At 39.9% G+C, this 25467-nt stretch overlaps 4 protein-coding genes and 1 long non-coding RNA gene across 7 annotated transcripts; all 5 read right to left on the bottom strand.

Moving 5' to 3' along the window:
* Window positions 1-570: 570 nt before the first annotated feature.
* Window positions 571-3671, bottom strand: LOC134183602 (uncharacterized). Its single transcript, XM_062651187.1, has 5 exons — window positions 3236-3671; window positions 2901-3094; window positions 2796-2843; window positions 835-922; window positions 571-772 (listed from the first exon to the last, which is right to left on the bottom strand). Exons 1-5 carry the CDS (start codon window positions 3546-3548, stop codon window positions 654-656), a joined length of 762 nt encoding a protein of 253 aa, XP_062507171.1. The 5' UTR covers window positions 3549-3671; the 3' UTR covers window positions 571-653.
* A 513-nt stretch (window positions 3672-4184) lies between these two features.
* On the bottom strand, window positions 4185-8510 carry LOC134183347 (uncharacterized). Its single transcript, XM_062650850.1, has 4 exons — window positions 8160-8510; window positions 7846-8036; window positions 7742-7786; window positions 4185-4981 (listed from the first exon to the last, which is right to left on the bottom strand). Exons 1-4 carry the CDS (start codon window positions 8449-8451, stop codon window positions 4391-4393), a joined length of 1119 nt encoding a protein of 372 aa, XP_062506834.1. The 5' UTR covers window positions 8452-8510; the 3' UTR covers window positions 4185-4390.
* Window positions 8511-9964: 1454 nt separating this feature from the next.
* Window positions 9965-12140, bottom strand: LOC134183702 (uncharacterized). 2 transcript variants are annotated; one of them, XM_062651294.1, is made up of 5 exons: window positions 11781-12140; window positions 11468-11658; window positions 11368-11412; window positions 10383-10444; window positions 9965-10312 (listed from the first exon to the last, which is right to left on the bottom strand). In XM_062651294.1, the coding sequence occupies exons 1-5, from the start codon at window positions 12079-12081 to the stop codon at window positions 10288-10290; spliced, it is 624 nt and encodes a 207-aa protein (XP_062507278.1). In that variant the 5' UTR covers window positions 12082-12140; the 3' UTR covers window positions 9965-10287. The 2 variants fall into 2 exon arrangements, with proteins under 2 accessions (XP_062507278.1, XP_062507277.1); XM_062651293.1 differs by having other exon boundaries at window positions 9965-10444.
* A 497-nt stretch (window positions 12141-12637) lies between these two features.
* On the bottom strand, window positions 12638-15951 carry LOC134183453 (uncharacterized). Of its 2 annotated transcripts, XR_009970507.1 has the most exons (4): window positions 15873-15951; window positions 14977-15749; window positions 13750-13829; window positions 12638-13066 (listed from the first exon to the last, which is right to left on the bottom strand). It is a non-coding gene; the product is annotated as an uncharacterized LOC134183453 (long non-coding RNA). The 2 variants fall into 2 exon arrangements; XR_009970506.1 differs by having other exon boundaries at window positions 14977-15932.
* A 4389-nt stretch (window positions 15952-20340) lies between these two features.
* LOC134183436 (uncharacterized) lies at window positions 20341-24876 on the bottom strand. The gene is made up of 2 exons (XM_062650970.1): window positions 24443-24876; window positions 20341-20853 (listed from the first exon to the last, which is right to left on the bottom strand). The coding sequence occupies exons 1-2, from the start codon at window positions 24618-24620 to the stop codon at window positions 20591-20593; spliced, it is 441 nt and encodes a 146-aa protein (XP_062506954.1). The 5' UTR covers window positions 24621-24876; the 3' UTR covers window positions 20341-20590.
* Between the last annotated feature and the right edge of the window lie 591 nt (window positions 24877-25467).

The following is a 25467-nucleotide window of genomic DNA, read 5'->3' on the forward strand; positions in this document are numbered from 1 at the left end:
TGGTGTAACCAATCCCGCAATACGGGTCACCAACCACCTGATCGAGGTCATCAACCGCCTAGTCTTGGTCACCAACATTACCAATTTCAACGTAATCGGGATTGGCAGTTCCAGTGACAGATTTACGTAGCTCTACATACACTAACTGTCAAATACGTTGCGGTGTTCACTAGCTGTTAGCGTGATGTCATTTAGTTGATTCGATGTTGTGTATGTAGGAAAGTTCTACGGTTGTCACATATCTATAGTTAAATGGTTGCTAGTGACCTAGTTGCCTGTACGAGTGAGCTCGAGCACACAACAAGAAAACGTCTGTCCAATGATCTGCTAGTAAGCAGCAATTAGCAAAGCGCAAGAGCGCAAGCGCGCGTCACACACACACACACACACACACACACACACACACACACACACACACACACACTACACACGCACACACGCACGCACGCACGCACGCACGCACGCACACACACACAGACACACACAGACACACACACACACTCACACTTTGATCATCTTAGTAGAATTGACCAAGCTTAGGTAAACAAAACAAAATAAAAAGTTTCAGAAACATAAGTCGAAGGTATCTAATAATAAATTCAGCATTATAATCTGGCTTAAACCAAGATCCTAGCAGAGGCAGTAGAACAGAATCACAGCATTTCAACAGAATCACAGCATTTCAACAAATAAGACCACGGAGAATAAGTTTCTGCAGCATTAGAGTTGGAACTGAATGTCATCATAGTAGAGCACAGAAAATAAGCTGTAGCTGTAATGTTGAAACAGAACTGCAACATGGAAGACCACAAGAAAGCGCTGTAGTAGAGTTACCGCAATACTGTAAAGTAGGAAAACACCGGATTTGCACTCGAAGAAAGCCTCTGAAGATTTGCAAAGGCCTCTGAAAACGTGATAAACCCTACAGAAATAGAGAAAACCAGTTACCTATGTCTGTCTTTTGTTTATTTGTATTTTATTATTTTTGCGTATCTATGTTTAGACGTAATATTGGTATCTGACCTTCTAGAATTTTGAAATGACTGTAATTATCTGAAATGTGTACATACTCTTGACTATACTAAACTATTACTGATGTTTACATGTTTACGATAATTTAACAATAACGTGTATTGAGTGTAAAGTTAGAGAAATTGTTTGTTTTACGTATATGCATTAGTAGAACTTGTCTAAAATGTGTAAGATATGTAAAATATGTGATTTATGTAGACTTCTAATATTATGCAAAATTTTAATTAGTCTTAAATATGGCACACCTTTTCTCTAATTTAATTAACTACGACTTCATTTACATTAAGTAAAGGTAGTTAAAACAATATTTTCAGTAGGCTAGTAGGGTCTTCATTCACAACATAAGCCTGCGCCTACCAATGCGGCAAGCATAAGTGCAGAGAGAAACATATAATCCATATGGCGAATCCATATGGCGCGCTAGTAACTGCCATATCAACTATTGATTGCATGTGTACGATGATTTGCCAGCTATAAACAGCACGCTTAGTAGATATCAATAACTACCAAGAAAGCTGGTTCCCACGTCAGATCACAAAAACTTTCCATCGACGGAAACAAGTCTATGCTGTCACAGATACAGCCAGATAAACAATAAAAAGAAACATTGTTTCATTGCTAAGCATACGTTTTGGCTGCATGTCACCAAGCAACCAGAATTGAACCCAAGCCATTGATCAATGTCAGAGAACCAGAACTCTATAGATCCACTAGGCTATAGTGGCCATATTATTATTACGTTGTGCTCAACCAGATCAGTGTGGTTCATGCGGTCTAGCTCTTCTATAGGCACCGGAAGCAAGTCCTGGTGCTTAGACCATGCATCATGGCTGTCTAGACAGAAGACTTTACTTTACGCAGGATCTGACTGGATCCAAGAAGCACTGCTTACCCGAGACCCGGATATCCAGGCTAAGGCTACAGTAGTCTGGTAACAACCGACCGACCGACCCTATTCTATACTCAATTATCTCAGTGCAAATGAAGCTATTCCGACCAATAGACGAGACTTGGTGTCATTACCGAACACTAGACGAACGTGATGTCCAACAAAAATTTGGCGCTCTGTTTGTCAGACAGTCATGACTGACCTGTAAGTATGCAAGTCTGGAGACGAGTTACAGCCTTGCACCCTTTGTTTGCATGCATACATTAGAGACCGTAGTTGAGACCAGTGAGTTGGGCTAACTACCTCAATATGCAAAACATTATAACGTGACGAAATATGATTACATATACACTGGCCAAGGGTTTTGCACTATAGTGCTTCTCTCTTCATTTCTGGAAGTGCTGGAGGTTGTGATGACCTAGACTGTAGATATAGTGTCCAGCCACCGTGCAATACCTGCGTGCACTGTGCCCAATTGCAACGCTTCCAACACCACTGGCACAACCAGTGTCCGACACTGCCACATGCGGCTTGCCTGCAAACACAAGTCACTGTACTTCGTCAACTTCTCAGCCAGTTTCCTGACAATGTTTCCATCAGCAGGTCAGCTGATATCAATAAGAAAACAACTGTTTGTCTTCTTATTTCTGAAGCAGATTTCAGGATGACTGGCACTGATCTTCTTAGCAGTAGGGTTGGCTGTATCTGACATCATAGTAATGTCGTCCGTCTCCAAAAGCCTAGGATGATGCCCGAATCCTCTGCTCTCCACTGGAACCCCAAAATGTCTGCCAATGTCCCGGTTATATATAAAATTACAACTATTGTCTCCAACCGTAATATTTTATTTTATAGTAAAGTAACGAGTACAGACCTCGCTGGCATCTTGTATTGGTTTCAAAGATGATTCAAGGGGGCGTAACTAGATAGAAAGAAATGTGGTTTGACATCAATTTAAGCAGAATTTGTATGGCTTTACTTTGAGTCCTAAGAAATTGCAAATGGTATTTTTTTGTTGTCTGTTTAAGACGCTTTTAAAGCTGATGAGATGGCCTATTTTGGCAAACTGCTCGAGCTCCTTTTGGGGTCCAGGATTCCACCATAAGTCGATCTTCTCGTAATCGTACAGATCACTTTGGGCAACCTCTTCGTGTCGATACAATACAATAAAAACTGCAACATAAACTCAACGTAAGACAGACACAACTGATAACTTAAAATGACTTCAATTGATTATTAATTATACGTGGTTATGCTAATGACCGTAGATCCGTAGATACAGGCCAAATGCAAAAGACTATGTCACGGTAATACCTCTGTGATAGTTCCACTGGCCATCATCGCAGCACATGTGTTTGAGTTCTTGATACATGCTAGAACGATCACCTTCTAGATAGATGAGAGTGCGGCTTGCGCATGGCATCACCAGAAAGCACTTGACACTAGAATCCAAATTTTGTTTCAACAGTTCCTTGCCTAGCAACACCCGTATATCGTTGGGTCTTTCTTTGATTTCTTGGGTTTGGGCTAAAACTTCTGATAGCGTATTCCTAAAGTCGTCCAGAGCTTCAACGTTGGGCCCTGCCAATATGATTGGTCCTTTGTCGTTCTCTGCTACTGAACTCATAGAAACTTCAAAGAAAGCACTCAGACACGACCTGTTTCCAACTCTAGAAGGAGCTTGCGTAATAAATATCGAAATGAATTGTACGCCGTCGCTCCTCCCTTGCGACAGCTTCAAGTCACGTGATGAGTTTTTGCAATCAATGACATTGCGCACGTAGAAACAAGCATGAACGTACACTGAAAAATCTTGACGTATATGCCGTGACGACGTAATGCACCTACAGGCTAACTTAATTAAATATTATAAAATTCAAATTTTTAAATTTATTGTACTAATTGGCTATTAGGCTCAGTTTATTGTGTAAAGAGAAATCTAGAAAGATACCATAAAACGAATAGTAAGATTACATGCAATGCCACCTAGATACAAACTCTATATAAAATTAGAGACGTAAAGTAATAGTAATACCTGACTGCTAATTATTGTACAGGTACTAACTAGGAGATGCTGTTTGTCCTCTACAAGAGGCATTGTAACGATATTCACATAGCTTCATGAAGATACGCTACAAGTGCGCATGTACGGGCTTTCATGCTTGTGCACATCTACTAGCTCTGTCGAGCTGCATTACTGTTGAGCACACACAGTCTTCACAGTCAAGACTCGATCATTTAATTAAGCTTACGTATTGTACGCATGTTAATTGTTCTGTTGTAGACAAAGTTTGCTTGTTGTGGGAGTAGATAGCTAGTGCTTGTACAATGATGCCAAAGTTATATTTTGAAAGTCTTTCAAAATAGTCTTTATAATCACAAACTCTTTTCTGCAGATTGACAAATTTATTCCTTAGTTAAGATTTGCCTATGAGCCTACCTATAATAATTCAGAAGCAAGCTAGGTTATTAGGCATGCCCGCGAGAAAAACGGACTCCCTTATCATTTCCAGCGTCCATTGATACTTCTCTGACAGCGTTTATTGACATATCTTCTTTAGTGTCCACTGGCACGCCCTTTTTGGCGTCTACTGGTATCTTTCTTCTAACGCTTCTTTTCGTTGCTCTGGCAAGGTTCTTTTTCACTCTTGTAACAGGGACCTTCTTTTTAGCGTTTGTCAGAACTCCTTCTTTACGATCCATTGATACTTCTCCTTTTGCGTCTACTGGCACCCCCTTTCTTGACATGCTCGTTGTACTGTTTATTGGCATCTCCTTTTTATCATTCATTGGCATTTCTTGTTCAGCGTTTATGGGCATCCTTTCTCTAACGTTGGTTAGAAATTCTGTTGTAGGATTCGTTAGATGCTCTCTTTCTACATTCGCAGAAGTGTTTCTGTAAGGCTTTATCGGAATCCAACTCTGATGGACCCATTGCCACAAAAAATAAATACCAACGAGCCACAAAGCAGCTAAAATTAGCATAATAGTTTTGTGCTCACGCCATATCTGTGCTATACAGCGACGCATAGTGGAACCCCGTCTGCGAATCGCTGGAACCTAAAATGATAACAATGAGATTACTTTTGTCAAGCTCAGTAATGTAGGCAGTCTACAGTTTTTATTAGAGGTAACCACTGCTAATTGATAGACTTTAAAATAGAGAAGTCAAATTAATTGAATTTATAATACTTTGCTAAGCTAATTAAATACACAAAATTTTTGGCGTAAATATGTTTATAATATAAACATCAAAATTTGCAATAGTTCAAACTATATAAATTCATGTTTGTTTGAAATGGCTAGAACATTTCAACTTGGCACATTGTCGTGATATCTGTTCTACTTAGCATCAGAATGTATAGTTAGAATAGCCATTCGTTCTACTTACTACCTTGCCTGAAAATATTTGACATGTAGTTGATGCTATAGTGCAATATATATATATATTTTTTTTTATTTTTTTTATTTTTATATATATATATATATATATATATATATATATATATATATATATATATATACAGTGGTCATACCACACAAAAGGAGAACTGAGGTTTGGCAACCACCGCATTGTTGCATCAGCAGGAGTACAGCAAGGAGACCCTCTAGGCCCTTTACTTTTTTCGCTGGTTATTATGGAACTTGTGAATGATTTTGGCACTATTCCAGGAATAGAACTTTCTCTCTGGTACTTAGATGATGGCACTTTTGTTGAAACCGGCAAGCTGTCAAAATGCTATTAGATGCTCTACTACAACAAGGCTCTTTATATGGCCTACTGGTCAATGTTGATAAATGTGAAGTTTTCTGGCCCTCTGGCGATCAGACCTTTCCCGAATTTCCATCTGAAATCAAACGAGTCTATCAGTCAGAGGGAGGCGCTACTCTATGGTGGGTCACCAGTATATGGTAAAGATGATTTCATTGATTCAACCCTTGCTAAGGTTGTCGATAAAGTTCTGAATTCTCAAAGCCATCTCCAAGATCTGGACAATCCGCAAGTGGAACTACACCTCTTGAGAAGTCGTCTGGATTCTTGTAAACTGAACAGTCTCCTAAGAACCGTTCCTCCAAGTCTTGGCAGTGACCAGTTTGTACGTTTTGACAAAAGACTCCGAAGATCTTTGGGTGTTATAATCCACTCGTCTATCTCTGAGTCTGCATGGCATCAGGCTACACTTCCGCTGCAAGTTGGCGGTCTTGGATTAAAAGAAGCTGTACCAACCTCTTCTGCAGCCTTTCTTTGGAAGTTGTAAATTTTCTCGGAACCTTGTCAGCTTCTTCCTGGACAAGAATGCTTCCAATACAACTGACTTAGATGACATCACCAACAGTCCTTTTTTCTGCATTCCAGGTGAGACCCACGCTAGGAACATATTGCCCAAGTATTTTGGAAGTGACACGATCCCACCCAATCTCACAAATGCTTCGCAACGTCAAATCCAATCAAGAATTGATTCTCATCTGTTGTCAAATCTGAAAGAGGGTTTCAGTCTTCGGGATCAAGCACGTATTAATACCATCTTTACACCTCATGCAGGGGCGTGGTTAAAGGCAATCCCTAACCCAAAGCTCGGCCTGGCCATGCTCCGACATGAATATATTTTAGCATGTAGATACTGGCTTGGAATCTCTATCTTTCCGGACAGTCAACAAGCAGCAAGATGTCCATGCGGACATGTCATGGATTGTTTTGATGACCATGTCCTTGGCTGTGGGCATGCACCTCTTCGCATAAAATGCCATAATGCAATCAGCGAGGTTATCTGGCAGGCACTGCTTGTTGATAACAGAGATTCCAAACGGAAACAAAAGTGCGAAGGGGAAAGCAACAATCGACCTGGTGATGTGTTTCACCCAGATTTCCTGGAGGACCGTCCCGCATTCTTTGACGTATCAGTGAGGAATTCTATGCAACCATCCTATGTCTCCAAGGCAGCCATAAAACCAGGTGCCGCAGCAGAAGCTGGTGAAATAGAGAAAGACGAAAAGCATGACAGGGTGGTTACTCAAGCAGGGTGGTCATTTCTACCCGCTCATTGTAAAAACTTTAGGACACTGGTCTCCCTCAATTCTAGAGACGCTGAAGACCATAGCCTCAAAAGCTTCATCAATGAACAGCATACCTTTCTCTGAGACATACTCAAATTTGATGGAACAGTTGTCCGTGAGACTGTGGCAGTATAATGCCAAGCTATTATACAGTAGAATGAATCTGGACTTTGATGACTTGGGGGATTTTCCTGTTATTGTAATGTAGTTATGTCTAGGGACTGGGTGGGTAGGGTAGTTTGGGGTAGTCTGGGGCAGTTTGGGGTAGTTTGCATACAAGAAGAATATATTTAATATATATATATATATATATATATATATATATATATATATATTCTATTGGCCAATTACTACATTTCCTTAACACAAACTAAAACTAGACGGATACGTGATTCAGGACAAGAATTAATTATAGTGAATCAATGGGCTCAGGTGCCTTTTGGCCTTTTACGTCAGTTTGTCCAGATGAATCGCTGCCAGTTCCATTATTGAATATTGTACCAAATATTGTACCAAACAATTAGTAAACTCTAGAGCTGTAATGTTTACCTTTAGAGCTCGAATAAAAATCTACTAGAAATGTGCAGTAAATTTATAAATATCTGTAAGAGATTAGAGGGCAATGCATTGTGTTGAGTGTTTTGTTGTATTCAGAAAGCAATTTCTACAGAAAAGATTTGCTGCTTAATAATGTTATGCTTAGTTATAAAGCCTTCCCCGTAATAATGTTTGTTGTATTTTATGGTGAAAACGGCAAGTACATACCTCGCAATCATTTTGTCGTTGTGATGAAGATAGAGTAGGGCGTGGCTAAATAAAATGTAACTGTCTTACAAATTAAAGCTCATGCCGAATCTGTATGACTTCACCTTGTATCCTAAAAGCTCGCGAATAGCATTTTCCTGTTTTCTGTTTGGTTTGCTTTGGAAGGAGATGAGATGGCCCATTTTGGCAAACTGCTCGAGTTCCTTTTGGGGTCCAGGATCCCACCAGTACTTGATCTGACTATCATACAGGCAGCCTTCTGGAACGTCCTCGTTTCGATACAGTACGATAAAAACTGTGACATAAAATCAACATGAGAGACAAGGCTGGAAACAGTTAAGAATTATTAACAATTCTAGAGTCTAAATCTTTTGATACAGACCAAATGTTTTGCGGCTGACGTAATTCAGACTCTTACCTCGTTCTTTGCCATCTTTGCACATGTGTTGAATTTCTTTATACATGCTAGAGCGGTCACCTTCTATGTAAACGAGAGTGCGGCTTGCACGTGGCATCACCAGGAAGTACTTGGCATCTCTGAAATTCAAATTTTCTCTAAGCAGTTCATAGCTTGCAAGCACTCGTGGTTCTCTGTCCCTCTCTTTGATCTCTGGAGATGCAACCTCCATCAACGTACTGTTGAATATATCTAGAGCTTCGGCATTGGGCCCTGTAACTAGGATTGGTCCTTCTTCGTTGTCTAAATTCATAGCAAAAAAGCACTTAGCTCGGTTCTAGCTAACAACTACCGTTGCTCAGTTGATATGGAAATGAGTTTGCGCAGTTGATATGGAAATGACACTCTAGGGGTCGTTACTTCCCCCGTCGCCTCGCCTCAGGTCACGCGATGATTACAGCAATATATAGTTAGCACTCAAATTGCACACTTGGTACCGTAAAATGACACAAGAAAGACCTAGAAAATTGTAAGTTTAGACAAACGGTACTGCTATCGTAAAACGCGATGAGAGTACGGCCTAGCTACCATCGGTAAATTGTTACAGAGATTTTGTAAACGTTAGACTTTGTAACGCACAAGAGCCTACGTGCTAAGCTGGGGGCGTAACCAGTAATTGGCAACTCCTAATGTTTAGATAACGTTTAGGTGTGTGTGTGTGTGAGTGTGTGTGTGTGTGTGTGTGTGTGTGTGTGTGTGTGTGTGTGTGTGTGTGTGTGTGTGTGTGTGTGTGTGTGTGTGTGTGTGTGTGTGTGTGTGTGTGTGTGTGTGTGTGTGTGTGTGTGTGTGTGTGTGTGTGTGTGTGTGAGTGCGGCTTGCGCGTGGCATCACCAGAAGCACTTGACACTTAGATCCAAATTTTGTTCCAACAGTTTTTTGCTTAGCAACACCCGTATTTTGGGTCTTTCTTTGATTTCTTGGGTTTGAGCTAAAATTTCCGATAACGTATTCCTAGACTCGTGCAAAGCTTCAACGTTGAGCCCTGCCAATATGATTGGTCCTTTGCCGTTCTCTTTTACTGAACTCATAGAAAGAAAGCACTCAGAGCAAGACATGTTTCTAACTCTAGAAGGAGCGCAGTAGCTAGATATCGAATTGTACGCCGTCGCTCCTCGCTTGCGGCAGCTTCAAGTCACGTGATGAGTGTTGCAATCAATAAAATTACGCACTTAGAAACAAGCACGAATGAATCTACACTGAAAAATCTTGAAGCACGTTGCCGTGATGACTAACTCAAGTTAATATTATAAAATTCAAATTTTTAAAATTTATTGTGCTGATTAGGCTCAGTTTATTGTGTAAATAGAAATGTAGAAAGACACCATAAAACGAATAGTAAGATGACATGCAATGCCGCTTAGATACAAACTTATCTAAATCTGTGTAAGTAAGAGACGTAAAGTAATAGTGCTATCTGACTGCAAATTATTGTGCAGGTACTAATTAAGAGATGTCTTCTACAAGAGGCACTGTAACGATATTCATCTAGCTTCATGAAGATACTCTACAAGTGCGCATGTACGGGCTTTCATGCTTGTGCACATCTACTAGCTCTGTCGAGCTGCATTACTGTTGAGCACACACACAGTCTTCACAGTCAAGACTCGATCATTCAAGCTTACGTATTGTACGGTTGTGAATTGTTCTGTTGTAGACAAATTTTGCTTGTTGTGGGAGTAGATAGCTAGTGCTTGTACAATGATGCCAAAGTTAGATTTTAAAATTTTTTCGAAGTAGTCTTTGTAATCACAAACTCTTTCTGCAGATTGACAAATTTATTCCTAAGTTAAGATTTGCCTAGGAGCCTGCCTATAATAATTCAGAAGCAAGCTAGGTTAGGCATGCTCGCGAGAAAAACGGACTCCCTTATCATTCTAGCGTTCATTGGTACTTCTCTGTCAGCGTTTACTAGCACTCCTTTTCTTGGCATGCTCGTTGTACCGTTTATTGGCATCTCTTTTTTATCAATCATTGGCATTTCTTGTTTAGCGTCTATGGGCATCTTTCTCTAACGTTGGTTAGAACTTCTGTTGTAGGATTTGTTAGATGCTTTCTTTCAACATTCGCAGAAGTGTTTCTGTAAGTCTTTTTATCGGAATTCAACTCTGATGGACCTATTGCCACGTAAAATAAATACCAATGAGACACAAAGCAGCTAAAATTAGCATAATAGTTGGTGCACACGCCATATCTGTCTGTGCTTTACAGCGACGCATAGTGGAACACCGCCTGCGACTCGCTGGAACCTAAAATGATAACAATGAGATTACTTTTGTCAAGCTAAGTAATATAGGCAGTCTACAGTTTTTGTTAGAGGTAACCACTGCTAATTGATAGACTCTGAAAATGGAGAAGTCAAATTAATTGAGTTTATAATACTTGCCAAGCTAATTAAATACAACAAAAATTTTGAAAATCTATTTGGAAAATATAAACATTAAAATTTACAATAGCTGAAACTATATAAATTCATGTATGTTTGATATGGCTAGAACATTTCAACTTGGCACACTGTCGTGATATCTGTTCTACTTAGCATCAGAAAGTAAAGTTAGAATAGCCATTCGTTCTTCTTACTATCTTGCCTAAAACATTTGACATGTAGTTGATGCTATAGTGCAAAATATCTACATGTAGAATCACTCTCAAATTTGCAAAGGTTTTGTGTCGTGCTCTCGGTTAATTAATTGGTTATAACTTACCATCATCAAACAACATTCCATTAAATTACCAGAGTGCAAATGCCAACGAGTCATATCTGTATATGTTTAAGATTGTGCTCATAGTATATTATATTGTTGAATATATATATATATATATATATATATATATATATATATCATAGTGAATCAATGGGCTCAGGTGCCTTTCTGCATCAGTTTGTTTAGAAGAATGCTGCCAGTTCTGTTATTGAATATTGTAAAAATTACATTCCAAACAATTATTAAACTCTAGAGTTGTAATGACTAACTTCAGAACTCAATAATAATCTAATTTATAAATATCTATAAGAGATTCAAAAGCAATGCATTGGGTTCAGTGTTTTGTTGCATTCAGAAAGCAATTTCTACAGAAAAGATTTGCTGTTTAATAATAGTTATGCTTAGTTATAAAGCCTTCCACGTAATGATGTTTGTTGTATCTTATGGTGAAAGCGGCAAGTACATACCTCGCAAACATTTTGTCGTTGTGATGAAGATAGAGTAGGGCGTGGCTAAATAAAAATGCAACTGTCTTACAAAGCTCATGCACAATCTGTATGACTGTACTTTGTATCCCAAAAACTCGCGTATAGCATTTTCCTGTTTTCTGTTTGGTTTGCTTTGGAAGGAGATGAGATGGCCCATTTTGGCAAACTGCTCGAGTTCCTTTTGGGGTCCAGGATCCCACCAGTACTTGATCTGGCTATCGTACAGACAGCCTCCTGGAACGTCCTCGTTTCGATACAGTACGATAAAAACTGTGACATAAATCAACATGAGAGACAAGGCTGGAAACAGTTAAGAATTATTTACAATTCTAGAGTCTAAATCTTTTGATACAGACCAAATGTTTTGCGGCTGACGTAATTCAGACTCTTACCTCGTTTTTTGCCATCTTTATTAGTTGAGCACATGTGTTGGATTTCTTTATACATGCTAGAGCGGTGACCTTCTATGTAAACGAGAGTGCGGCTTGCACGTGGCATCACCAGGAAGTACTTGGCATCTCTGAAATTCAAATCTTTTCTAAGCAGTTCATAGCTTGCAAGCACTCGTGGTTCTCTGTCCCTCTCTTTGATCTCTGGAGATGCAACCTCCATCAACGTACTGTTGAATATATCTAGAGCTTCGTCATTGGGCCCTGTAACTAGGATTGGTCCTTCTTCGTTGTCTAAATTCATAGCAAAAAAGCACTTAGCTCGGTTCTAGCTAACAACTAACGTTTGCTCAGTTGATATGGAAATGAGTTTGCGCAGTTGATTTGGAAACGACACTCTAGGGGCCGTCGCTTTCCCCGTCGCCTCGCCTCAGGTCACGCGACGATTACAGCAATCATATATAGTTAGCACTCAAATTGCACACTTGGTACCGTAAAATGGCACAAGAAAGACCTAGAAAATTGTAAGTTTAGACAAACGGTACTGCTATCGTAAAACGCGATGAGATTAGGGGCTAGCTTCATCGGTAAATTATTACAGCGACTTTGTAAATGTTAGGCTTTGTAGCGCACAGGAGCCTACGTGCTAAGCTGGGGGCGTAACCAGTAATTGGCAGCTCCTAATGTTTAGACAACGTTTAGATGTGTGTGTGTGTGTGTGTGTGTGTGTGTGTGTGTGTGTGTGTGTGTGTGTGTGTGTGTGTGTGTGTGTGTGTGTGTGTGTGTGTGTGTGTGTGTGTGTGTGTGTGTGTGTGTGTGTGTGTGTGTGTGTGTGTGTGTGTAAAACTTTAATTAATAATGTTCAGCGCAAGCTTGTAATTAAATAATAAGTATAGCACTAACAGATCTAGAAATCATCAGTCACGAAAGCGAAATAATTGAAGAAGTATCCATACAATCTTCTGTCTCGAAATGTTTACTAAGTCTTGCTCTTCCTCGACTTCTGTAGACCAACATTCAGCCATGACTGCACGGAAGACAGCAGCACGATAGGAAGTCGTGTGACAGAGCGAATCACTGTCAGCAACAGATTAAAAAAACAGGTGACCAGTGCCAACAATTTAGTACGCCAGGAGATCATCATAGTCAGCAACCAAGTATAATAGCCACCGACCACAGCCAATAACCAAGCAACACTCCAACGGACCATTGTCACCAACTTTGTACGCAAGGAGATCATCGATCTAGACACCAACGTTAACCAAGTAGTGTAGATTGACGTCTGTACCCTGACAAGGAAACAGCACATAATCACATCAGTTTTAGAGTGACAGCAACAACATTAGACACATGCATAGTGGGCCAAACTAACAGACCAGTGTCGAACACCTCTGCCCGGGTCCTGTTTCACTCATTAATTAAAGTATCACCGGGACTTATCCCACCTAGCGTAAGAGCGAGACTAGATATATATTATAACACTCACACTGTTCAGGTGTCTTGACTTGAAACGTAGAGGAACTAAATCTAACGTGCGCTACAAGATGGGTGCTGAGGTAGCTATTACAGTGTAGAGCAAATTATTCAGAAAAACACTAACAACGTTATAAGTGTACATAGTGCATGAATTCAATTAAAACTAATAAATGATGCTCTACAAACTGACAACAGTTACCATGTAATATATTACAATTTATCTCTACTTTTAAATAATTAATTGAACTGATAAATACATACATTGAAAGCATCTTGTCAGTAGGTTAAAGATTGTGGTTGAGAGAAAATAACTTGATTAAATTAATTAATAAAACAATTAGGTGGTTCCAAATTTAGAGAGACTTGCTTTTCACTATTAAAATATTCCAATTAGCATTTTTGTGTTTGTGTTTAGCTAGTTTAGTTTATTTGCAGGTGAAAAAATTCCTCGTACAGGTAAAGCTAGGGAGTCTTTTAGATCCGTGCAAAATCTTACTTCTAACATGGAGATCGGTCTTTTGCTACTCGTGTATGCCTTCGCTTTCAGCTCCTTTACAATTGTTTCAACGATTGAATCTGCGACGACATGAACTCAATATGAGACAAACAAAATTGAAAACAACGTGCATGTAAGGTAATGTTCACGTTAAGTAAGATTTGTTGTATATATTTATGAGTATTTAGATAGCAGCTATTCAAAACATAACGAGAGACTGGACAAATACGAACAGATTGCGCTCGAGTCTCTGCACTAACGTGCGTTAGCGTCAATGCTGTTTCTCTTGCCGTCGTCAGCAAAGACTTCTAGTGCGTTTACACTGAGTGCCAAGTAGCCTTACATCCTCGTTTGCGAAGTCTTGTTTAAACTCAGCTGTATTCACACCTACGTTCGCTAATCTGTGTGTAGGTGTAATATCGGGAAAGCACTACAACCGTGCTATGCGCGTCCACAAAGTCTTATGCGAAGCATTTCAACGCTTAAATTACACATTTTGCTTTGGTTTGTTAAATTTTAGAAAATGTTGTATGTGACTACCAATTTGAGTGTTTGCTTGTCTAACAGTTAACTTAAAAGATTAGAGTATTGAGGTTACATTGTGGAATTGGGTTTGGTGAAGGACAGAGGTGCATTGTCTAGGGAATGACCGATGTGAAGAGGAAGTCTTTAGACTAGTCTGGTGGTATTCTTACTGAGAGGTAGGAAGGGAATGCACGATTTCATCTTGAGTTCTGACTGTGCAATGCATCAATTTGGGAGCTGCAGCAGGAATTGAAGGAAAAGCAGAACTGCATCAAGTTACTTGAACGGCGAATGGGGATGGAAGGGAATTGAAGAGTTGAGGCAATTCAGGATAATGATGAAAATACCTTTTTATTACACAGGATTCTGCAGTTAAATAATTTAAAATTTTTAAAGTTGTTAAAGTTTCTGCCAGTTCACTTAAATACTGGTCAAAGAGACATACAACATTTGCAGACAGCCAATAATAATAATAATAATTTATTTTTATCACACCAAATCTGGTGTAGTTCCCTCATAGGGGCAACGCGCGCGCACACACACACACACACACACACACACACACACACACACACACACACACACACACACACACACACACACACACACACACACACACACACACATGTAGACGAATGACATATCTAACACACAAAATCACTTCACCTACACGTAAAAATCAAAGAAACAACATTCCCTTACCTTTGAATGAGTTTTTTCTGACTATAGTTCGTCTTTTTCTGGGCCTGGAGATGAAAGACCTTTCTCTTGTTCGCAACATTTATCACACGAATCAACTTTCTGTATTATTGTTTGAATGACATCGACTGGTGGTTGCCAAGAAATACTCTACATTGAAGTCTACCACAATCGTTTCGACAGATTTCTTTAGAAATGACCTGCATCATTGATGCAATGGAAATAGTAATTAGCAGAACGTTCTTCAGATGGGTGTTAGCAATCATCTTTTTTCTCAGGCTATAAACACCACCACACTGTTTAGGCATTGGTTGCAATACATGTATCCCATCTGCTCATGTCATGTTTGTATCACAACTATTTACTGGTGGCACATCATACAGGAACTTACCAAGCAGTCTATTTAGAAATAGATTGTGTTAATTATTACAGTACAATTAATGTTAATGATATCAATTCTTGTTTGTATATATTATATATGTCAATATATTGGCCTCACTATCATTCTGGTCTACTGTGTCACATGCTCCAGGAGATCACACACTGCCACTTGCTGTTCAACTTCATATTTATGGTGTAGTAATAATACTCAATTACTCACAGCAATTTACCTACCTGCTACCTACATTACAACGTCCAACACTCACAAACACGTAGATCCTACTACCTACGCAAGTTTGTACCCACAGTTCACGTCTGTCAAGTCCCGATGTTACATTAACACTCAAAATGACGTGGCAGAGTCACGAAAGAGATCAGAAAATGGTTTTTCATGTCTGCAAAAGACGCAAAACACACAAGAGTCAGGTCCTAATGAGGCCTTACCTGATTCGATACATCGCTATATACGCGCTATTAGAAGTTCGAAAGAAAACTGGTCGCTTTTGCTACAAACTCACGCGGTTAACAAACGCCAAGACATCAAAGTAGCACCCAAGTGTTCCGTAAGCCATGATGTCGTTAGTGCCACGCCCCCAGAAAAGGTCTATTTGAGTGTTTGCTTCAGTTAAAAGATTAGAGTAGTGAGGTTGATGTGCTATTTTTATAGTCAGTTGGTGTTCATACTTGTAGATGCATGTATTCATAACGTTCTCACTTATAATAACATGTGATGTCTTTTATCAACGGTAGGGTGGATGGACAGCTCTGCATTATGCTTGTCGGTATGGTCATTTGTCTGTTGTGGAGAAATTATTATCATCCTGATGTGAGAAAGATGTCAAGGACAATGTGAGTGTATTTGTACACAATAGTATTTGTGTTTATTTTATGAATTGAGAAATGATGTGAATGAGTATTACAACTCTTTACCTAGCCTCGTACCAGACCCTCTCGCGCGTCGTGCCCGGTTCCAGTGTTATATACTGGAACCGGGCACGACGCGCGAGAGGGTCTGGTACGAGGCTACTCTTTACCCAAAACTTTAGCATGCAGTCATCACTCTCAATTTGTTGTCAGTCATCTAATAACCTTTTCACGAGTTCCTTTCGAGCTGAGTCGAGCCAGTCCCTTGTTCACACAGCGTTTAGAAAAAGCGAGCCATGCAGCTCACGTAGTGGGTGTGTCTCTTGCTAAGCTATGGATGATCACATGTGTGTTTGAAACACTCAAGGCCTGTCCACACTGGCAACTGGATCGCGATCCGTCCGATCCACATCGCGAGGTGGATTCAATCGCGATCCAATCGCGATTGGTTGAATCCAATTAGAAATAATGGGCGTTACCTTCACGTACGCTACGCGTGTAGTCAAACATCTAGCACTCCTCACTCGTCTTTGTTCTCACTCACTTTACGTCGCTGTATCAACGCTTTCTACAAGCAAAGAAACCACGCATACACATCGATCATCAGTCACGTGATAGCAAAATGAGGTGGAGGTATCGTTTTCAAAGTGCAGTGTGGACTCTCGCTATCCCGATCGGATCGCGATCCATTCTGGTCTAGTGTGGACAGGCCTTTACACTGCCTTTTCTAGATCGTGGATCAGCTACAATTTGCCTGCATTTTTCTCGATGGTATTACGACAATCAAATGCTGAAATATGTTGAGAATATTGGTTGTATTGCTAAAGTGTGATGAGGGGAGAGGGTCTGGCTATGTGAGACTACAGTTCAGCTTGGTTGCTGTTCACACGGTGAAGGGCAGCCAAGCTGAACCAAATGGTGCTGACATTGCTGTTTGTGGTGGGCCAATCCAGCATGGCTAAGCTTGGCTCATGTTTACACAATCTTCCAGAGCAAGCCAACCCATGCTGACTTGTATTGGCCCGGTTACAAGTGCTTGTGTGAATGGGCTATACGTACTAATGTCTTTATGTGATGAACCTGTTGTGCATGTTGATTCAAGTAGACTTTCTTCAAGAAATTCTATGTACTTTAATGTATATGTCAGTATCATCAGTGACCCTAACTGAACCCACCCTCAAGCAATAATAATTATTAGATGCATGAGGAAACACTTAGTTTTGGTGTCGTGTTGTCAAGAAAGAGTAAGTGATGACAAAGTTGCAATAGCAATGTGACAGAATTTGACATGGACGTGTGTTGTGAGCAGCTTACTATAATCTCTTGTTGTTTACTGTTTTTTGTATCTTATTTCCATATGCTTGTTTTAGGATGGATTAACACCTTTACATCTTTCCTGCTCAACAATACTATTCTGTCATGATAGTCATCTGCCAATTGTCAAGTTGTCGATATCTTCAGGAGCTGATGTGTCAGTAGTGAACAAGGTAAGTGTACATTTGGTGGAGCTTAATCTATAAATGGTGACAGCAGTGATTGTGAACTCTGCCTAACAATTAAAGATATTCTGAAATGCTCCAAGGAGAACAAACAGATAAATAACGAAGAAGCACTAAATTGCTAAACCCTCATATACCACTGATGCACCATCAGCAGTTATGCTGACGACTTATTGGTGTAGCACTCATTAGAAAGTTTAAGCATATTGGTAAATGGTCATCAATTGAATGCATTTGGATCCCACATTCATCTATGTTCTGCAACGCACACTACGCTCCTGCTAATACATACACCATTCCTTCTTTCCCAAAACCAAAAACTGTTTTACTTTTAGGATAACACAGCTGATATTCTGCTAAATATTTTTGCTTTCTCGTTACATTTGATGATATTTAGGACTAAACCTGTATGCTAATGTAGCTGAAATTCCCATGTTTGGCAAAATCCTGAAATTTGTTTACGGTTTACTCGATCTGTGATGAGAGTGCCTTGTATTCCATATCAGGAAAATTGTTTTAGGCTCTGATGACTGCTGTTGTTGTGGTTGTATAAAGCTCTCAACTTGAACGTATGACCTGTAGTAGTCCACTAGGCCTAGATAATGATGATTCTCTACTTCAAACAAATCACTGCTGATTTTTTTACCGAGGTCTTGATGGTACTTCACTAGACATAAGGTTTCTTTATGCTGTCTATGATTAAACAGTCTGCATGTCTTAATTAATCGCTCTATATATAGTTCCATATTGCTTCTGTCATGCTTGGCCAAAAGTAACTTGTCTTTGCTCCTCCTAGGCAACGATTCCTAGATGGGCATACTGTATTACTGTATATTTCGACATGCGTCGCAGCTCTGAAGGAATAGCAGTTATTTCTTTTCTAAAGTGACTTTATTTTGCACTACTCAGTACCAGTTCCAGGCATGGGCACAATCTGCACGTGCCCCTCTTCAGAACCGCCCTCAATTGCTTTAGCTAAGTACACAACGTTGAGCCCGTAAATAAAGAAACCAATTAAAGTGATGTCATTTTTTGGAGAATGGTGTGTGTTAAAATGAATAAGCTGAACATTATTGTCCATGAGACATAGTGACTAGAAAGCTTGACGCCGTTCTCCTGATTGCTCCCTATGTACTGTGGTACATGTTTTCCTGTAATCTATTCAGATGGCAGCTTGTGGAGAAACAGCGAATGACCATCATGTCTGCGGTCATCGCTCTTAATTATAACCTGTTCTTGGAATGCGATTTGTCGCTCTCCTGAGTCTTTTCGCTAGACATTTAAGTTAGAGAAACACTAAATGTGTACTATGTTGTGAGCTATGTCCTGCAGTCCGCAGCAACATGGCATAAACACGCACGCCCAGCACGTGCCTATAGCGTGGTGTATGCACGGACAGCCAATATCACATAGGTACTACAGTAGTCTTAGTTAGAAGTGACCTGTCAATGTTTTCAGTGCATTTGTCCACATTCTTGAGCTGGGACGTCAGCCACACCTTTAGATACGAAACCAAGAGGATGGAGAGCAGAGAATTAGTTGTCAAAGTCTGGTGCAAGCAATGCAGCAAGTACCTGGACAAGATCCGTCGTGACAAACGTCTCAGAGGCCAAGCCAAAAAATATGCTGAAGTACATTGAGGGCACGCAGTTTGTTACAAAATTCACAGTAAAGCAACACCTCTATTCAATGGTAAATAATATTTCACACGCACAGTCATGTCAGTCAAGTAACGTAATGTCTTGCAGTCCCGTACAATTGGGCAGGATTTTGACAAGATTCTTGGTTCAAACGAGAATAAAACTACTGGAAACGGAATAGCAGAAGCAGAAATGTCCAACAGCTCAACTAGGTCAGCTGCATTGCAACCACGTATTGACGCAAGCCTTCAATGTCAGCCTTTGTCTGCCTTTAAAATGCTGGTGCGTGTGCAAGAGGCAAATGGAATCCAACTGATAAAAGGATATGACACCAGTAGCAAGGCAAGAGAATTTCTTAGGTACTTGTCAAGCGCCATCATAGAGAAGATAGTTGCATTAGCAAGCACTGCTATGGCTTTTGCAGTTCTATGTGATGGCTCTCAGGCTCATAAGACTGGCAGTGACAAAGAACTGGTACATGTTTACTTTACCTTGGCAGGGGCTAGACAGGTCTATAGCCCCATCATTTGTACGTGGTCATAAAAATTGTGGTCTGTAAATACGTGTGAGGACCAAAGCTGTATATAGTATATGCACTCCCTTTTCCAGTCTGAATCTGCCACTGATTCTAACCTAGCAGTCAATTAGAAGCCAATAAAGCGAGTGTCTACATAAAAGTGAGCGTGTTCTGTAGCATTGTGAAGTTTATTTAGCCCCCCATTTCTAGACGTCACTCTACGCCCCTCGTATTTAGTGTGGGAAGATATAGACTACCATCAAACACCTTTAACTATGCATGGTGCATCCGCGTCTTAGCTGCCACTTTCGTCCATGTGCTACAACGGCAAATTAACATCTTCGAAGTGGCTATGTCCAACTAAAATGTCTAGATGTACCTCCAAATTGTGATTTACAATTACGGGAAATATAGGCTATCTAGTCTTTGTGTTGTCTCCGCCAAATTTCCGCGAGTTAGTGCTATATTCAAGAATTTGTGTCAAATTGCCCGTATCATGCAACTATAGTCACATACATGTATATCGTTGTGTAAGTTTTCATTTAGCAGTGTGCAATAGCTGATAACAATAAAAAATCGCATTATCTACGCAAGCATACAATACTTGTACCTACAGTGTACTTACTTTCCATGAAATTGTCTTATCAGACAAAGTGCTGTATCTTCTAACATTTCATCTAATCGGTCCAAAATACTATTGTCAGCTTTCAATCTTCTTATAGCTCAAGAAAGGGGGGTTTGTGACATGGTTGAAGAATATGATTTAGAGCAGTCAGAACTTGCATTTCTTTTTCTAGATTCCTCTTCATACTTAGGTCATCTCTGCATTCGTTTACCATGAAGTTTTCTACCTTAAAAATTCGCGTTTCCACAACGCTCAAATTTTCCATACATCTCTTTCTGTACTCTTCTATTTTCGTATTTTGGTCTTCTTTGTCCAATTCGTCACTTTTCGTGAGAATCACAAAAACTCTTGCTCCTACGAAAAATCGATACACAACGTAGTTAGACACCAAAATGCATTAAAATATTTGATTAGAATATGAATCCATGATACAATCATAAATAGTATATTATTGATATTGTGAAAATGCAAGTAATAGCAATGTAATGTAATTATAGAATGTTGTAGTTTATATTTGTAATGTAACCGCTTTCTATCTAAAAATAGCTACTTTATCAAAATATTTTAGTTATTTAGTTATTTAATGCATTTTATTCATGATTTTGTCTGTTATCTTGTTTCAATACTGCTTCACAAGGGCAAGTTTATGAATGACTACTCAGGGCAAAAACTGCCCTTTATCAAACATAGTTATGCATATTCTCATTTGCTTGTTTATTCATTTAGTTTGAAATCAGTCTAGTGCATCACAAAAATATTTGTCAGAAACGGTCTATACTAAGAATTACTAGAGAAAATGAATAGAGAAGCACTGCAGTGCTAAACCCTTGGCTGGTGTACATGTAAGGCAGCTGAGGAGGCACGAACACTTATGAATTTGACTTGACTGCATCGAAAATACTCTCACGTGGTGGTTACTCTTACCGTATTTAGACAGCTTTTGCTGTCTATCGTAGTCATTTAGGCCCACAACTAAATGGGCGGAGGTTGTCATAATGAGGTGACCCCTGAGCCGCCAGAGCTAAAACAAAACATTGGTGTGGAAAAACATGCACGTGCAAATGTAGATTAGGCATCTCTGTTCGCTCTGACTTTGGGTACCGTTACGAAAATGAATAAACGCGTACTAGCTTACATACAGGTCAGTCGCTTCGTCCAACAAACAGACGCGCTGTCATGGACAATGCAAGTTCCCCTTCGCAAATTCCCGTGAAGCGCCAAATTTGTGGTGAAGATGACACTAGTGATTTTTGCAACAACATTGGCCACTCAGCCGCGCACACCGAAAATTCAAGCTGTCAGACTGCAGAACCGCTATACGCAGGAACACTGTGGAACAAGCAATATGTTACAAGTCAGTACAGCTCCACGTACCGCACTGCATGCATAGCGCCTGAATTCAGCAACTTCGCTCTCTGCACGCCTAGTCATTGGTGGGAAGACATGCACGTGCAAATGTAGACTATAGGCGTTGTTTTTATGTGCTAAACCCGTAAAGCAAAGAAATAATCACTGTGTAAAGCCCGGACGCCCCAGGGCTGCCAAACAAAGAGAGGGGTTCGTCTATTGGTCGGTAATCACACCACTTCTTGTCTATTGGTCGGTAATCACACCACTTCTTGTCTATTGGTCAAAATAGCTTCATTTGCATCTACGCTAATCAAGTATAAATATGGTCATACGTACCGTCGCACTTTATACTATACCCTTAGCTCGGATATCCGGACCTCGGGTAACTACCCTCCTCTATCAAGACCTACTAGTTGTCATTCATTTCTTGGTTCTTTTTGTGTAAGCGCGACAATTACAATAACAGTTTTTATAATAGCATTTTTAGAGTAAACTGTTTACTGCATTGGTACGCGTACAGAGTTTGTGCATGCAGTTCTTCTGTAAGAGCGGGTATGGTATCAACCGTTTATGCTAGACAGCTGATTTTCTATACCAAACCTCTGCGCTTGCAACGGAGCATGTCCATGACTACTCAAATTGCAGTGTATGGTCCTGAGAAGGGACCGACCCCCGCGTAAAATTTCTCATGAGGCGAACGCTACACCTATCAGTTCATTCCAGCTCACGCCCACACCAGCCTGGTGTAGACTGTATGTGTCATCGCCCTCCGCAACGCTTCCAGGGATAGAAGACTAATATGCTGATCTTCTACGGCTAGCGTTTTTCTCTAAATTCTGATTGCATTTGCACCGAATCCAACCTAAATGTTTCCTGTACCGAGCGCTACACGGGAAGTGTGTCGATTTCTAGCTTTACTTTCCACCTCACCAATTGTTTATCTCGTGTAGCCAGACCCCTTGCCACCGCGTCATACCTCTGGGCAAAAATGCCAATTCTGTATTTGCGCTTATCTACGCTCATGCAGAAAAAAATGCCAACAAGTATAAAAAACATTTTGAAAAATGAGAAAGATGTAGGTTGCTGTACGAAAAATAATAGAAACAAGGCCATGTAAGTGTGTGCTGTGACATCTTTCTTATACGGACTGACTGAGCAATACATCATCTCTAAATTGCACCATTTCTAATTAGTAAGGTATAAAACACATATTGGTGTCTCTAGTTAGAAAATGATGCAATGTAGGGATGATGTATTGCTCAGTCAATCTGTATATGAAAGATGTCACAGCACACCCTTAATTACATGGTCTTGTTTCTATGCTGTCTTTGTACGGCAACCCCACATCTTTCTCATTTTTTCAAAATGTTTTTATACTTGTCTAAAGATACTGACCTGGTCAAAATGATTAAAGCCGAACATTTTACTTGTGAAGTAATTCTGAGGTCAAAACTTAGAGTTCATCTGCGTTTGTTGAAGCGAGACAGCTAACCCTGTTGCCCACTCTTTTCTGAACTAAATGAAAGTGTATCGAGTGGTGCCTGCAGCCATTTTCCAAACATTATTGATATTTATCTATGTTAGACCCAAACATCTAACCCTAACCCTGTCAATGTTTACGAAGTTGGGAAAATACTCCAATTGCTAAACTTATGTTCGATTCATTTTTTTAGCAAACCTTTATGTAACATCTACATAGTTGCAAGACTGACGTTCAAGCTGAATGAAAACAATTTACTTATGTCCTGCAGTTGATAAGAACAACTTTGTATGTACATTGTGTTTGTGCTTACCAATACTTAGATTGAGTTACAAGAAAACTCTTGACTGTACAAAACCAAATTTGCAAATTTATACTAGTTATTACATGGAAGGAAGGGGTCATGGCAAATTGTTGATTTCATAACCCCACACTCCCATGCAAAAAGTTGTGTTAGGTTAGAATGACAATGATTGTAAGTAGATCTAGGATAACAGTGCAGCTGTGGTAATACCAGTAGCAATGGTATTAACATATCACATGACCTTTAGGTGCAGTCATTGGTTCATTGCAGGTGTTATATCAGGGATATAACACCTGATGTCGATGATATAATACCTCTTCCCAGGATTACAATAACTTGGGGCTAGGTCAACTATCTGGCTGATATGCCCACCGCTTTCTACGAACCACCTTATAACTATTAATTACTACCACTGTTTACTTGTTGCCTATAGCAGCCGTCTATATGGGCAGTAAATACTGTAGCAAGGGTACAATATGCGTAGCAACATGTAAATAGCTTAGGAGATTGTTACTCAACATGTTATCTTTAAACAATTTTCTGGTTTGCTGATTATGTTAAAAGTTTGCCTTCTAGCAAGCAAGAGCATGCAATAGGCTCAGGCTTGTGGGTAGCTGTACGTCAAAATTACCAAATCTGGGACAACTATATTCTAAGGTAAGTAGATATAGCAACAACGTTGATTAACATTGTTTGGACTGCATAAATAAGATTGGTATGGGTTTGGCAAAACTCCAATATTGTAGGTCTCTTAAATTAAATAGTGATAGCTGATCTTACGTAAATAATATGTAACACATGACTCTTACCGTCTCTCGGGTGTTCCTGTAATTCTTTCAGAGCCTCGCAAACGTGAAGAAGGAGCTTCACCGGAAACGCGTCAGCAACAGAAACTACGCATATTAATGACCACGCTCTTTGGCTATTTACTTTTCTTTGTTTCCTCATTTGTTCTACGTCTTGTGCTTTCCTGTAGATCTTTACCATGTGAGTATATTCTTTTACTTGGCCGTTTATGAGATAGATCAGAAACTGTTTAAGATCGAAGTCATTTACAATCTTATCAGTGACTCCAGCGACGTCAAAGAATGTAGGGGCAAACTTTTGTTTTGCTGAAAATTCACTCTCTTGCAATGCTGTATACGTCACATTTGGAGGGCCGTACGTGCGGTAGATAAGTGTTCTGTGGTGGGATTCTAGTGTGCTTATCTCCGCCACTTTGTGGTAAGGAAACCTTGGCTAAACCAGATTGAAGACGTAGTTTACAGTGTTAATAAAAGACGATTTCCCAACGCCAGAATGTCCAATTAGTAGCAACTGCTGGCCTGAAAATAGCTTAATCACAACGTTTCTCAATTTGTCTACTTCTTGTTCTTCTTGCTGGCGTTTCTCTTCTCGTTGACGTTGCTCTTCTTCTTCTTTTTTTTTCTTGTTGTCTTCTCTGTTTTTCTTGCTGGTGTCTCTCTTCTTGTCGTGGTCTGTCTTCTTGTTCGCGTTCTTTTGCTGCTTCTTCTTCTTCTTCTTTTCTCTGTTGTCTGAGCCGGCGTCTCTTTTCTAATTCACGTTCTTCTGCTGCGTCTATTTCTGTTTGTTCTTCTAGTCGACGACGTCTCGTCTAGTAGTCGTTTTTCTTCTTCTTCTTTTTCTTCTTGTTGGCGCTTCATTTCTTCTTCTTGGCGGCGTGTCTCTTCTTGTTGACGTCTCTGTTCTTGTTGGCGTTGCTGTTCTTCTTGTCGTTTTGTGTGTTCTTCTTGTTGTTTTATCTGCGCTTCCTGGCGTGGTCTCTTTTCTTGTTGACGCCTCTCTTCTCGTTGGCATTGCTCTTTTTGCTGTG

Source organism: Corticium candelabrum, chromosome 8, assembly GCF_963422355.1.
Source record: "Corticium candelabrum chromosome 8, ooCorCand1.1, whole genome shotgun sequence".
NCBI classification, from domain to species: domain Eukaryota; kingdom Metazoa; phylum Porifera; class Homoscleromorpha; order Homosclerophorida; family Plakinidae; genus Corticium; species Corticium candelabrum.